General features: G+C 44.3%; 1 protein-coding gene across 4 annotated transcripts in view; it reads left to right on the forward strand.

The window, feature by feature from the left end:
- ANKMY1 (ankyrin repeat and MYND domain containing 1) overlaps nucleotides 1-13,880 on the forward strand; it is an 87,179-nt gene that overhangs the window by 3,034 nt on the left and 70,265 nt on the right. For all 4 annotated transcript variants that reach the window (XM_025209819.1, XM_025209822.1, XM_025209830.1 and 1 more), the window contains exons 2-3: nucleotides 8,415-8,561; nucleotides 11,162-11,628. In XM_025209819.1, coding sequence (XP_025065604.1) covers nucleotides 8,532-8,561; nucleotides 11,162-11,628 — 497 coding nt within the window. In that variant the 5' untranslated portion in view covers nucleotides 8,415-8,531. The remainder of the gene's footprint in view (nucleotides 1-8,414; nucleotides 8,562-11,161; nucleotides 11,629-13,880) is intronic.

Raw genomic sequence — 13,880 nt, forward strand, 5'->3', positions numbered from 1 at the left:
TGCTGTCATGGCAGCAGTCCACACTCTGATTGGTCATTTCACTAAACAATCAGAGTGCTCCAAGAGCATTAGGGACAGACAGACAAATGGACTAAGCCCTTTATTAGATAAGAATTTATTATCTAAGAATGATATAGTCAATTAATAACATAGTAATTATAATGATTATAATAGTCATAATATATGTATATTTGTTTTTTAAATGGGGTGCTTCTAAATTCTGATAAGTTTTGGAGGAGTGCCTGGGGTCTAAAGATGTTGAGGACTACTGAATTGGAACATAACAGCTGCTGAACTTTTGGAACATTTCCCTTTTGAAATGGTTTCAAATTCATGTTTGTCCACATTTTAAGATTTAGCAAGATTTTATTGTTTTAGAAAATTAATAGGTAATTATCCTATCACAATCCAATATTCTAATGGATGCTAGGTTCATTTAGGGGAACCTGATGATGTTTTGAAATATGTTTAACTACCCTCAGGTAACTCTATCAGGAATTGTAATAAGGAAGCCGGCACTATCTCTTTGTTACATGTTTGTGGTACCTAGGAAGCTGGGCTCTGATTCATGATAAGTGTTTGCAATACAAATTATAATGGAAGTGACAAGGTTGGCTAACCAGAAGACAAGGAACTAGTAATTTGTGTTTTAATCCTGGTTCTCTGCAAGTCATTTAGGTCCGTTTCCTGTATTCCTTGAACATACTGAACTCCCAATGATTTTATTGATAGTTTTGGGCACTCGGGAACATAGCATCAACTCTTTCGCTAGGGGCAACCATTACACATAAACCGGTTTAAGTGATCAGAAACTGGTTAAACCTGTAACTGAACAGACATTCAGTGCACATAAACCAGTTTCAAAATATCCCACACTGGTTTAAGTTAAACCTGGTTAAATGTAATATCAGACTTAACTGATTTAGCTCGAACTGGTTTATGCATTGTCTGTCCCAGGCCCCTTTCTTGTTTAAGTTAAACCAGACACCCTCAGCATCCTGGCATGCTCTCTGGGTGGGCAGGGCTCTCTGGTGCAGGGAAAAGCAGCCCCTACCCCTCCTGCTGCTGGCTCTTCCTTCTGTAGCTACCCAGAGCCCGAACGGGGCTGCCCTGTGTCTGCTCTGCTGGTACCACTGATCCTGAAAAGGGAAACCTATCATCTAGCAATCTGTGGGGCCAGTCTATTCCATAAATGAGATAATACTTGCACACATGTAACTTGTTCTGTGTTCAGGCCATTCCTGGTTCACTGATGCCCTTCTTTGCTTTTTTTCCTCTAAATTTTCAGGACATTCTGAAAACACTATATAAAATTTCAGTGGGTACTACCCATGTACAGTGCATGTTTGTGGGGATTTCAAAGTTAGTGACTTCAAATTTAATCATGTATGTGTTCTGTTTACTTTCCTTCCTTCCCTTCTTCAATTCCTGTATTGGTTCTTAATTATAATTTTAAAAAAATCACTTTACAACCAAAACATACAGATTCTAATTCAGAGACCTATTGAGCGTGTTAAACCACTGGGCTCTTCATGACTGCTTTTGGCTGAAATAAAACTAATATACAGTAATAAGACTAATTTTAATGAAATTGTGCATGTATGTAGATCCTGGATTGAACTGGAGAACTTTCATCACTTGAACTTTATCTCTTATATTCCAATTTTTATTAATTTTAGTAATTCACAGTATGTTTCCATGGTGCTCACTGATCAGGCAAACTCTTCTGTTGGTAACCGTTGTGATTGCCTGTGGATTTAGTTTAGCAGATCATGTGTTCAAAACTTATTAAACTATTACAGTTGCAATATTACTATCGCCTTCCTTTACCCATAAATGTTTTGAATGTTATTATGGTGACTCGGCTGTAACTTTTGTCCATTACAAGATAGAATTTGACCCAGTGTAAGTCTCTCAAGACATCATTCACATCCAGATTTTCCTATATGAATGCCTACTTAAGAAGGATTAGCTTGTATATTGTGAGGTTAATTGAACAGGTGGCCTTGGAGATACTCATTTTTAAAATATTTCTATTTTCAGGTTTTGCCATTTATAGCTTAGTGGAAAATGGTGAGGTTTACTGAAAGTAGATTTCCTTCTCTTCAGGACATTGGATTATGTATGAAAAATGCAGTCACAGTATGTTCCCTATGGGTAAAAAAAAATGTATTAATGACAGTTGTCCAATACCTATTTTTTGCCAACTAAGCTGTGTAAAGTGCTGAGTGGTGTGAGTGGTCCACCCAGGTCTTACTTGCATCCTTTGGTGTTCTGTTCCATTGGACATAGTTGCCCAAAGTGAAGGCTAACTAATGAGCTTGGAATGAATGAATCTGAAAACACTGACCTACTTGTTAGGACTTTCTCTGGAAAAAGAGTTATAAAGACTCAAATGAGGCTACTGACACTAACTGTAACCTAACTCATTGGAGAGCTGATCTTAGTGATGGTGCAGTGGCATGGGCCTCAGTGTGGGTTGTACAAGCCTGTTAAGGCTTCTGGGCACATAGATTCATAGACTGTTAGGGACTGGAAGGTACCTTGCAAGATCATCCGGTCCAGCCTGCTGGCACTAGGCAGGAAAGACAACTGGGGTCAGGTGACCCCAGCGAGGTGACTGTTCAGTCTCCTCTTGAAGATTTCCAGGGTAGGTGATTGCAACACCTTTGGAGGGTGTATATTCCACAGTCTGGACACCCTAACTATGAAGAAGTTTTTCCTAGAGTTGAGCCTGAAGTGGTCTTCCAGGAGTTTGTGGCTATTACTTCTGGTTTTCCCCAAGGGTGCCCTGGTGAACAGTTGTTCACTGAGCCCTTGATGTATTCCCCTGATGTAGTGGTCAGCTGCTACCAAGTCCCCTCTCAGCCTTCTCTTTTTTAGGCTGAAGAGACCCAAGTCCCTCAGACTTTCCTTATATGACTTGCCTTGAAAATCTCTGATCATATGGGTGGCTCTTCTCTGGACTCTCTCAAGCTTTTCCACGTTCTTGTTGAAGTGCGGAGCCCAGAACAGGACACAGTACTCCAGCTGCAGTCTCACCAATGCTGAGTAAAGCAGAAGAATCACCTCCTTGGTTTTGTTTGAGATGCACTGGTTGATACATGCCAGAGTATTGTTTTCCCTGCTGCCTACAGCATCACACTGATGGCTCATGTTCATACTATGGTCTACTATTACCTAGATCCCTTTCAGTCATGGTGCTAGTCAGTTTGGTGCCACTGAGCCTGTAAATATGTTGGGGATTGTTCATTCCCAGATGGAGCACTTTACACTTCTCAATTTTGAACTTCATCTGGTTCTGATCCGCCCTACTTGCTAGCCTGTTTAGGTCCGCCTGTACCTGCAGCCTATTTTCAGGCACAATCATGTTCCCTCATAACTTGGTGTCATCTGCGAACATGGCCAGTGAGCTTTTCACCCCCACATCCAAGTCATTGATAAAGATGTTGAAAAGCACTGGAGCAAACATGGACCCCTGAGGGTCACCCTCGGTCACTTCTCGCCCGCCCTACTTGCTAGCCTGTTTAGGTCCGCCTGTACCTGCAGCCTATTTTCAGGCACAATCATGTTCCCTCATAACTTGGTGTCATCTGCGAACATGGCCAGTGAGCTTTTCACCCCCACATCCAAGTCATTGATAAAGATGTTGAAAAGCACTGGAGCAAACATGGACCCCTGAGGGTCACCCTCGGTCACTTCTCGCCAGGACGACATAGATCCATTCATTAGAACTCTCTTGGTCCTACCTCGCAGCCAGCTTCCTACCCACCAAACTTTTGAGACGTTAAGCTCGCCAAGGACGCAATCCTCCAATTTTCCTGTGAGAACATCATGGGATACCAAATCAAAGGCCTTTTGGAAGTCTAGGTATACAATGTTAGCCTCCTCTCTCTTATCCAGGTGACAAGTTACCTGGTTGTAGGAGAGGAGATTGGTAAGAGAAGACCTGCCTGTGACGAAGCCATGCTGGCTGTCATTCAGAATCCTACCTTCTGCAAGCATATCGCGCACATACTTCTTGATGAATTTTTCCAGGATTTTCCCTGGGATAGAAGTTAGGCTAATTGGCTTATAGTTGTGTGGTCCTCTCTCTTCCCCTTCTTGAACATGGCGACAACATTGGCCCTCTTCCAGTCTTCAGGCACCCTGCCCCCCCTGAGCACCACGAGTTTTGGAAGAGTTTCGCCAGAGGTCCCGCAATGACTTCAGCCAGTTCCTTCAGCACTCTCGGATGAAGTTCCTCTGGTCCTGCTGACTTATAAATGTCTAACTTTTCTAACTGATCATGCACCAGCTCAACATCAACAGCAGGAAGGCAGTCATTCCCACCGTGCCTATTCTGAACCTTATCTAGTATGATCTTCCCGTTAGTCCAGTGAAATACCGAAGGAAAGTAGTCATTCAGGAACTCAGTTTTCTCCTGAGTGTCAGTAACAAGCTGTCCTGAGTTGTTAAGCAATGGCCCCACACTTCCATTTGTTTTCCTTCTGTTTCCTACATACCTACAGAAGGACTTCTTATTGCCTTTGATTTCTGTTGCTAGTTTAAATTCAGTCACCGCCTTAACCTTTCTAATCTGCTCCCTACAAGGGCTGTTGTTGTATAGTTGGGGACAATCCCAAGCTTCCATTGTTTGTATGCGTTGTTCTGCTCACTCCCCCTCTTGCCCCCTTTTTTTGCCCCCTTTTTGTGCTTTGTTGGGGCACTGCATTTTGTTGCATCCACTCGTGTAGATTTCTTGGGCTGTGTGCTCACTATTTACTGGAATATTTTCTTTTTACCACAGCTACTTCTGTACCACTGTTCACCTTTGGGGTTAGTGGGTCAGTCTTTCACCTCAGTGAGTGTAGGAATAGAGCTGTCCAGAGAATAAGAAATTTGTTGTGCAAAAAAAAAAAAAAAGAGAGTTGCTTTTAGTACTTAATTTTGTTCTGCATTGTCAACAGAGACATTTAACATTGTGTGAGCATGTATGAGAGAGAGAGAGAGAGACCCATCCCAGGACAGCAGAGACCCTGGCTTGGAATATGGGACACTTAGATGCCTAATTTGACAGAATGGTGACTTGGGCCCGGGTCTTCCATGTCCCAGGTAACAACCAGCCTGTACAGTCAAAGTCCCAATGAATGGAATCAAATGGAACAGTTCCAAGAGAAACAGGAACCCACCCTAGAATGACCAACTTCTCTGGTGTGGTTCTCCTAAATCTCTTCAGAGATGAACTTGATGCAGAGCAGGGACTTGAACCAGAATCTATCACATCTCAGGTGGTGCAGGCATTGGATATTCTGGCATGTGTCTTACTTTCTTCTCCTTTTCTACCTCGCTGGGCCTGAGAAACCAGTTTTGAATAAGCTGGTTTCACCCCTTCAACAGAAAAGTTGCAAAACAATTAGAAGTAAAAAAAAATCTCAACCTGCTTCTCATTTTCCCTTTTCCCGTGGATGCTGCAGTTAAAAGGCAATTTTGTGACTGGACCTTACTTAATTATCTCTGTATGTAATGCAATTGGTTATACAAGTCTGCCAAGCTTTGGTTCTTTGATTTTGGGCTTTATCTGTGCTTCTCTGACTGTTCCACTAGTATCAGCTCTCTTTGCGACGTGGTTTCAGTCAGCAGTGTTTGCTATCAGAGAGACATAATGTGAAGCTTTCTTTGGGGACTAATTGCCTTAGAAGTGATGCACTCCTAAATTGCTGTGGTGCACTCCTAAATTCTGTGGTGCACTCCTAAATTACAGCACTGCCTAGGCAAGAATAGTTTAAGCTGGTTAGGTTTGTGTTTGTCTTGAAGTCCATTTAACTTCTGAGAGTCCTGACAAAAGTCTGTATATACTGATAACTGTGGCTTAGTGTGTTTCAGCAATGCAGAACTCTGTTGTAGCATATGGGTATCGGTTGGTTGTTTTATGAAGGGTTATGATTTCTTATCTCTGATAATTGGCAGGATTCAGACTGGTGTCCTAGAAGCTGAAGGGATCCATGTCTTAAGCCAGGGATAGGCAATGTTTTTTGGCCAGAGTGCCAAAACACACTACAGTGCCTACCTTGGAAGGTGCCGGAGTGCCGGCATGGCAGAAAAACAAAATGAGGGGAAGAGGTACATGGCAGGATGCCCTGCTTGTGCCCTTGCCCCCCAGCCCTGCTGCCCCTGCCCCCCAGCCTGGGCTCTGTGGCTGTCAGCAGCTACCCTGGCTCTGGGTAGCTGCTGGAGTCTGGGCTGCTCCCAGCAGGGCTTGCAGCGTCCCAGCTGCCTGCTAGGAACAGCCTGGGCTCCTAGCTGGCAGAAGCTACCCAGAGCTGGGGCCAGCTGCAGCCGGGAGGCTCCAAACAGCTGTGCCGGGCTCTGGCATCAGCTTCGTACCGGCGTGCACCCACGCGTTGGAGCAGACGGTGGGGGAGGGGCCTGAGGGAGCGCAGCCCCTGTCTCTCCCCCACTCCCGGCACCGAGGTGATAGCAGGGTTCTGGAGCCCGGCGCAGCTGTTTGTAGCCAGCCCGGGCTCTGGGCAGCTGCAGCAAGCAGCGGACAGGCTGTAAAGAGCTGCGCCGGCCTCTACAGCTCCTGCATCAGCTCCATACTGGTGGCAACTGCGTGTGCACCTTGGGGCAGATAGCGAGGCAGCGCAGCCTGCCCCGAGGCGCCCGTTATTGCTGCCTGGGCTCCAGTGGCAGAGCCTGCTGGCAGCAGGCAGCTTCTGTGGGCAGGGAGCAATCTCCTGCACCCTGCTGCCTGGTTGACTGGGAGCAAATTTCTACACGTGCCTTACTGCACAGTGTCATATTGAATGAAATAGTTTGAATGTTTGTAAAGGTTGCCCATTAGCCAGTTTCAGGAAGAAGATAGGATTTATCTCCTTATCTAAGTCATTGTTTTGGTACAGTGATATGGAAGTCTCCCCAAGAATAATTTAAAAATGCTCAACAAAGGTAATTTCTGTTGAGTAAGATCCGAGCCCAAATTTGGGAGTTATGATGAATTGAGTAGGAGGAGCCCAATGACGGCAGCTCACTCAATAAAAACCTGTAACTTACTGTCCCAATTTGGAGGTGACTTCACTTGCAGAACAACGAAGGAAGAATCGCAAGTATAAGTTCAGATTAGATTGATCGCCTAATCAAGCCTCTCCGTGAACACGAATCTCTTAGTTCACGCTGAAGCCGCGGAGCGCCCGAAAGGGACTGAAGGAAGGGGACGTAGTCCTATCACTGGTGAGCCCAGCTCATTGAATCGTATTGCTGAGGCCAGCCTATTGAACCGTACTACTGAGGCCAACCCATTAAATTGTACTACTGAGGAATGAAACCATATTTTGGTATTTGGCTTCTCGGAATTCTAGGATTGTAAGTATATTATGAAAAATAACAGTATTGATTCAAATTTAACTTTTAGTTGTAATTGTAGTTGTTTTTGTAACACTAATTCTTATAGCATTGTTTGGGAAGGAAGTGCATTCAGAGCATTGTTTCTGATATATGTAGTTATTGTGTTCTTAATGTTTGTGGTGTTTCTTAAAGCTAAGCAGTGTTATATACGTAGCAAAGAGTTTTAAAATAAAATTGTGTTGTATGAATTAAGTGTGTAATCATTGTGAAATCGTGCAATCAGCTAACTACTCCCCCAGCCAGTGCATCAAAACGAGTCAGTAAATTGTGTGGGATTTTCTCTATTCCATAACCCAGTAGAGACACACAGTATCTACTCAGCTGTTAATTTGCTACTTGCATTTGCAGATAGCAAATTAACTGCCAAGTAGAGCAAATTATTGTGCAGTAAGGGTTTGCACGTGTAGATGTGATGCTTACTACACAGTAGTTTGCTCTACTGTACAGTAGAGCTCCCGTGTAGATGCGCCCACTGACTATGTGTTTCTTAGGGTGTTTCTTAACATCTGAATGAAGAACTAACTCATAACCTCTGTAAATGTTTTTTTTTTTTCATATTTGGGTGAGAGAAGGTGTGATAAAGAGGCTATTGACTTAGCCCTGAACCCAGGCCAGAAAAGCTGTGTGAGAGCTAATGAGCGCTGAAATTACTGTAGGCCATGTTCTGCATTGGTCCATGATCCAAGATACCCAAATGTAGAATGGTTTAACCTTACCTTCTTGGCTATTGGTAGTTACAGGACCTTCCACATGTCAGTGGAGGGATAATAGGCAAAATATTGGCCCTATGGAAACTGACAGGAATTTTGTCATTGACTTCAATGGAGTCGTGATTTTGCACAGTTTTCTTCATCTGTGCAGTGGTTTAGTAATCTAAACATAGGAGTTTCTTGCTTGGATACCTTTATTAGTATTGTTCCATTTTTCTTAGGAACAATTAAGAGCCATTTTCTGGTATATTTGGTGCATTGGCTGTATCATAATATGCTGCTGTTTTTCCTCTCTCCCTACTTCCCTGTGTGCTATAGAGATATGTGGGACAGTTTTACAAGGACCATCGCCATGGCAAAGGGATTTACTTCTGGCCTGATGGTTCCAAATTTATTGGAGCATTTTATCTTAGCCATAAAGAAGGTTATGGGACCATGGAATTCAAGGATGGCAGAAAATATCAGGTAACTAAAACAAATCTAATACATTCTAATAATCAGTAATATTTACAAAATGTGAATTTGTGCTGCTATCCTGGTTACAGTGGAAGCTAAGTATAAGTGTGAGAGTTGATATGCTTCTGAAGTAGTTGCTTTAAGCTTTTGAAAGAATTATTTGAAGAATTATTTCTTGCCCTTTGTAGAAGTAATCAAATACTGGATTTGAGCATGCACTGAGTCCAAGGCCTCAAAATCGACTTGCCCAGGGTGGTACTTTAAACTCCAAATTTGGAGTGAGTGAGTGGTCTGTCTGGCTACAGGAAAAGAGTTACTGGCACATGAGGCAAAAGTGGAAGAAGAGCAGCACAGGTGCTGCACTTATTAAAGAGGGAAACAATCAGGCAGCAAATGCCAATTGTTGCTGATTCCTTTTCTGTAATAGGAGAGAGGGGAGGTTTAGATCTCTCTACTGCTTGTTTTTATTATTTGGAGGTAGGTAGTAGGCCTGGTGTTCAGGAGGTGAGGGGAGGAGGGAGAAGAGTCCCCCAGCACTGAACAGGGCCCCCCTCCCAACCCCGGGGCAGTGGGGGAGAGGGATGAGGGGGAAGAGTTCCCCTCTGGCGCTGGGCAGCCCTGTGTGCTGGCTGTCAGGGAGCCACTGTAACAGGCCTGCCAGGGCCTATCCACACACCCCATCCTCAGCTCAGCTTCCCTGCGGAAGGGAGGGCTGCTCTAGCATCCCCGGACTTCTGGCTTATGCCACTGCAGGCATGTGCCAAATGTCTATCTACTTGCAAACCGGTTCACTCTCTCTGCAGGTTAGACTAACCTGCAAAGACTGAATCAACTGAGGCTTTTTGAATGCCTGTCCCTAACCTAAGAGTTGTGATCAAATACATCTCTAGTGAGGGAAGGTGGATTGAAGAAGAGCATAAATTAATCTTTGAACTAAGATCCCATCTTCAATCACCTGGCCACTTTAGTGTAAAGTTTTTCTTAGTGAAATAGTAGCCTTAAGAAAGATGTAATGTCTGCACAGAGCTAAGGAGTTGCCATATGGAAAACCTTTTGTCTCCAGTCTCTAATATTTATGTTTACCACATTCACAGTGCTTGTTCAACAAGGAGTCTAATTAGCTGGTCGACAATCTTAAGGGACATATTAGCTACTGGGAGCCTGCATTTTGAAAGAGAAAAACACTGTGCTTAAAACAATAGTGGAGGCGGCACCATTCTAAGATGCCTAAACAATGTAATTGCATATTTTGCACCATTTTAAGACTTGCTTAACATTGCTATTAGAATGAGGGTGTAAACAAACATTGTCTTGGTTACAGAATCAGCTGTGCTGGGATGTAGTTGACTCACTTAATTGCCATTTACAGATGTTACCCTTGTCCCATCCAAGCTGGCCGAAACCAAGTGCCCCTTGCTTTTAGGTGCAGCAGAGTCCAATCTTGTGTGCTGAACTGCTGAGGGGAAGCTATCCATGGCCCTAAGCTGCAGCTGCCAGGCAGAAACTACACAGCCTTCAGCAGTGACTGCCCGAGTGCATTCAGAAGGACAGCAGGTCCACAGCCTGCACACTGCCCATAGCAGCCCAAAGGCAGTCGCACACCTATGCCAGTGCCTCTGCTGCACATGAGTGGATGAGCAGACCCATGGCATATTTACCATCCCACTGGCTGGAGCAGACTTCATGGTAGATAGCAGCAGGTGAGCTGTAGGGTGCAACTTCTTGCCACTGTCTCCTTTATGGAAGTATCTTGGTTTCCCATACTTCCCTGGGTGCAGCGGCTGGGGCTAGGAAAGGGGCAGCAGTGCTACATCCTGCCCTGGTGTTGTGATAGGTGACTGCCTTTTTTTCAGTCCAGATGTGTTTGCCAGGTGGTGCTCACTGCCCTCAGTCCAGTGTGGGCTCTGTCTTTTCTCACCGAGCTTCAGTCCAGTCTCCCCCGCAAACACCAAGCCAGACTCTTTTTCTTTTCCCCTTTTTTAACCTCCTTACTTGAAAAAAAGAAATCTGAACATGTTTTGAGTTGAAACAACTCCTCATGGAGTTCCCTACGTCGCACTTCAGACGCATTCCCAAGGAATTTATCTGCAGGGGAATGTCTGGGGTGCTCAGTAAGCAGAGAGATGTCCTCCCCGATATGGCATCACAAACTGTAGCTACCAATGGTCGCAGAACAATTTTTGGCCAGTTGAAGCGGGACAAGGGACTACAATGTCTGTTCGCTCATAATATGTGCTGCCATAAAAATGTCCGTGCACTCTTAGAAAGCTTATTTGCCTAGCATTTGTATTTCTTTCAAACTTTATTTAGCTTTTCCAGGGTCAGGCTGCCTCTGAACTGAATCTATGTAGCACCTACTGCAAATTATGCCTGAAATATACTTAATAAGTATAGTAATTCACTAACATATATTTCAACTTCATCTTGTTCTATTAAAACATTTTAAGTCTTTACTTGGGTTAGGTGAGAGTTAGAGAAGAGCAGATGAGCCAAGGGGTCAGATAAGGATGCCTAGTTTTGCCATGTTTTAAACAGAAAGCAGGCTTAAACTGTGCAATGTGATTGATCTCTCTTCTTTCTAATTCTGGCAAACCTGGTTTTCCCTAAAGGGCCTGTACAAGGCTGATGAGCGATTTGGACCAGGAGTAGAGACTTATCCAGATGACTGTCAAGATGTTGGCTTGTGGCTCAAGAATCACATACTTAAACTGTGCACTGAAGTAGCTGGCTATTTTTCTGTCCAAGCTTACCCAGAACACTGTGATTATTTTGATGCTGATTCCCAGAGGGAGTACCTTTCTGATGAGGAAGTTCCGCATACAGATGTGAATGAGGAGAAGGACCCATTTTACTATAGCTACAAATGTCTCCTTTTAGATGACAGTTACACGTTGCCTGAAAATATATGCATCTACTCGACTGACATGGATCACCTTCCTTTGACTCACACCTTCCGTAAAGAGTTTGATTCCGAGGTTTTTCAGAACAACAAACAGACATATGATGAAGACCCCTGGCTTATTACAAATATAACCCCATTAATGATCAGAATGCAGAGGCACATCTACAAATATAGGTAGCTATTGATTTTTTTCTGAGAGTGGATTTTTGTTTGTTTGTTTTCTTAGGTGATTTCAAAGGCTGTTTCTAGCACAAGCTTCAGTACAAAAGTTTCACTCTAGGGACTTTTATATTGTCCCAGGGTAACTTTTTAAAAATTCATTAAATAAGCCGCAAGTGAGTTTTTGTGAAACAGATGGTCTATTCCATTTGTACTTCTTTAGCCTAAAGGAAGCCTTCTTAACTACCATTTGTGGTTTATTGAATGTGTGTGCGTGTGTGTGTCAGCTCAGATCCTGTGTGTTCCTATGAACACATTATCACTGTTTGTGTGTCAGAATGCCTTTAATCAAGATTTTTGGGGGGGGGTGTCCACTGAGCAAGTGGCTGTGCATAGCCATGATGGGAGACATCCTGTGTCCTCAGAGTTTAATGGATAGAAAAAGATGAGGGTAAAGATTGGAGAATAGGCAGGGTGCCAGATTTTTAAAAGTACTGAAAATATGGCCTATAGTGTATGTCAGAGGGGTACACAGATGCACAACAGGTTATTCCAAAGCCTGATATATCCACTTCCAGGCCATGCAGAAACATGCTCCAGTGTCAATAGCTATTTTTTCCACACTCAGCTGACCTTCATTTTGTATGCAAACATGTACTTATTTATGCAAGAAAATACTGTTGACACGTCCAAATGTGTTTGTAGGAATAGTGGCTGTTGCAGCCTCAAGTGTAACAGCACAGTTTGGACATTTTAGTTCATATTGGCACATGAGTGCATTATGTTTTTTGGTTATTATTATTATTTTTTTATTTTCCAAGAGCAGCATAGAAGCCTACTGAACCTTGGGCATTTTGACATCCACCATATTTTCTTGCACACAACACCCCCCCCCCAAATAACATGTGCACCTTATTTTTGGAAGGCAGACTGTAGGCAAAAAAGATTTTTCCAAAGTCACGGCTGACTGTGTGACCCAGAGTAAATCTTCCTGGAAAAACTGTGTCCAGGACGTGTGGCAGGAGACAATTTGGATGAGGCAACAGGTAGCAGGAACTGCCTGGTGCCAGCTGCCTCAACTCAGGTGCAGAGATCACCGTGAATACCTCTGGGACACACTGTTTCCTGGAGGACTTGCTCTTAGGGCTGTGCAAAGCTTCAGTCCCTGATTCGATTCGGCGGAGATTCGGCCCAATTGTGTGCCCGAATCTTTGAAGCCAGATCAAATTGGGAGACCCTTTAATCTCTCCGAATCGAATCGGAACCATCTGAATCAATTCAGAGAGATTTGGAAAGATTTGATGATTTGGACATAGACACAGGTTTAAATGTTTTTTCTACATACCTCAAGGTACCAGGCGGCTCATGAATGCTGAGATGGTGGGGCGGATGGAGCATCCCACAGAAGTGCGGGGGGCTCCCCAGTGTGCTCGGCAGCAGACCCGGAAGTGGACCAGAACTTCTGGTTCACTTCTGGGTCCGCTGGGGAGTGCACTGGGAGACATCCCTGTGCCCCCCCATCTTGGTGACTGGTGCCTCCTGGGTCTGGGGGGGCACCTGGGGTCCCCCTGCGGCCAATCGCTGAGCTGGGGAGGGGAGGCGGGGGGCCTTCCTGCGCACTTGGTGGTGGACCTGGAAGTGAACCAGATGTACTTCTGGTCCATTTCCAGGTTCACTGCTGAGTATGCAGGGGGTCCCCCCACGCTCCTGTGGGACACTCCATCTGCCCCAGCATCACAGCGTTTACGAGCCATGCCTGATACTTCGAGGTATGTAGAAAAAACATTTTAAGTTGTGTCTTTGGCCAAATCGCTGATTCTCTGAACCAGCATCGAATCTTCAGATTCAGCTGAATCGAACTGGGGACAGTGATCCAAATCAACAAATCGAATCACTGTCCCTGATTCAGGTTGAATCTGAATCCGAATCAAATACAGCCCATTTCACATAAGGTCACGTCACACAAGGTTCTACGTCACACAAGGTTAAGCCCCAGACCCTTGCAAGGGCAGAAACAAGACTTTACTTAAGTACTTTATGTAAGTTCCTGTAAATAAAGTACTGTTTCCATATTCTAAGTCTCATTTAGTACTACCAGCAGCTCACTTCCTGGCTCAGGTTGCAGTGCTCAGCCAATAGCTATGGCTGTGAGAAGATTCACACAGATCTCCACCCCTTCAGTTTGCTGAGGCAGGCAAGTGCATGGCATACACTGTCTCCAGGCATGTTCTGTTTCCAGCAGAGGAAACACCTTTCCTTCATAAAGC

This window comes from Alligator sinensis, unplaced genomic scaffold (assembly GCF_000455745.1).
Source record: "Alligator sinensis unplaced genomic scaffold, ASM45574v1 scaffold237_1, whole genome shotgun sequence".
NCBI classification, from domain to species: Eukaryota; Metazoa; Chordata; order Crocodylia; family Alligatoridae; genus Alligator; species Alligator sinensis.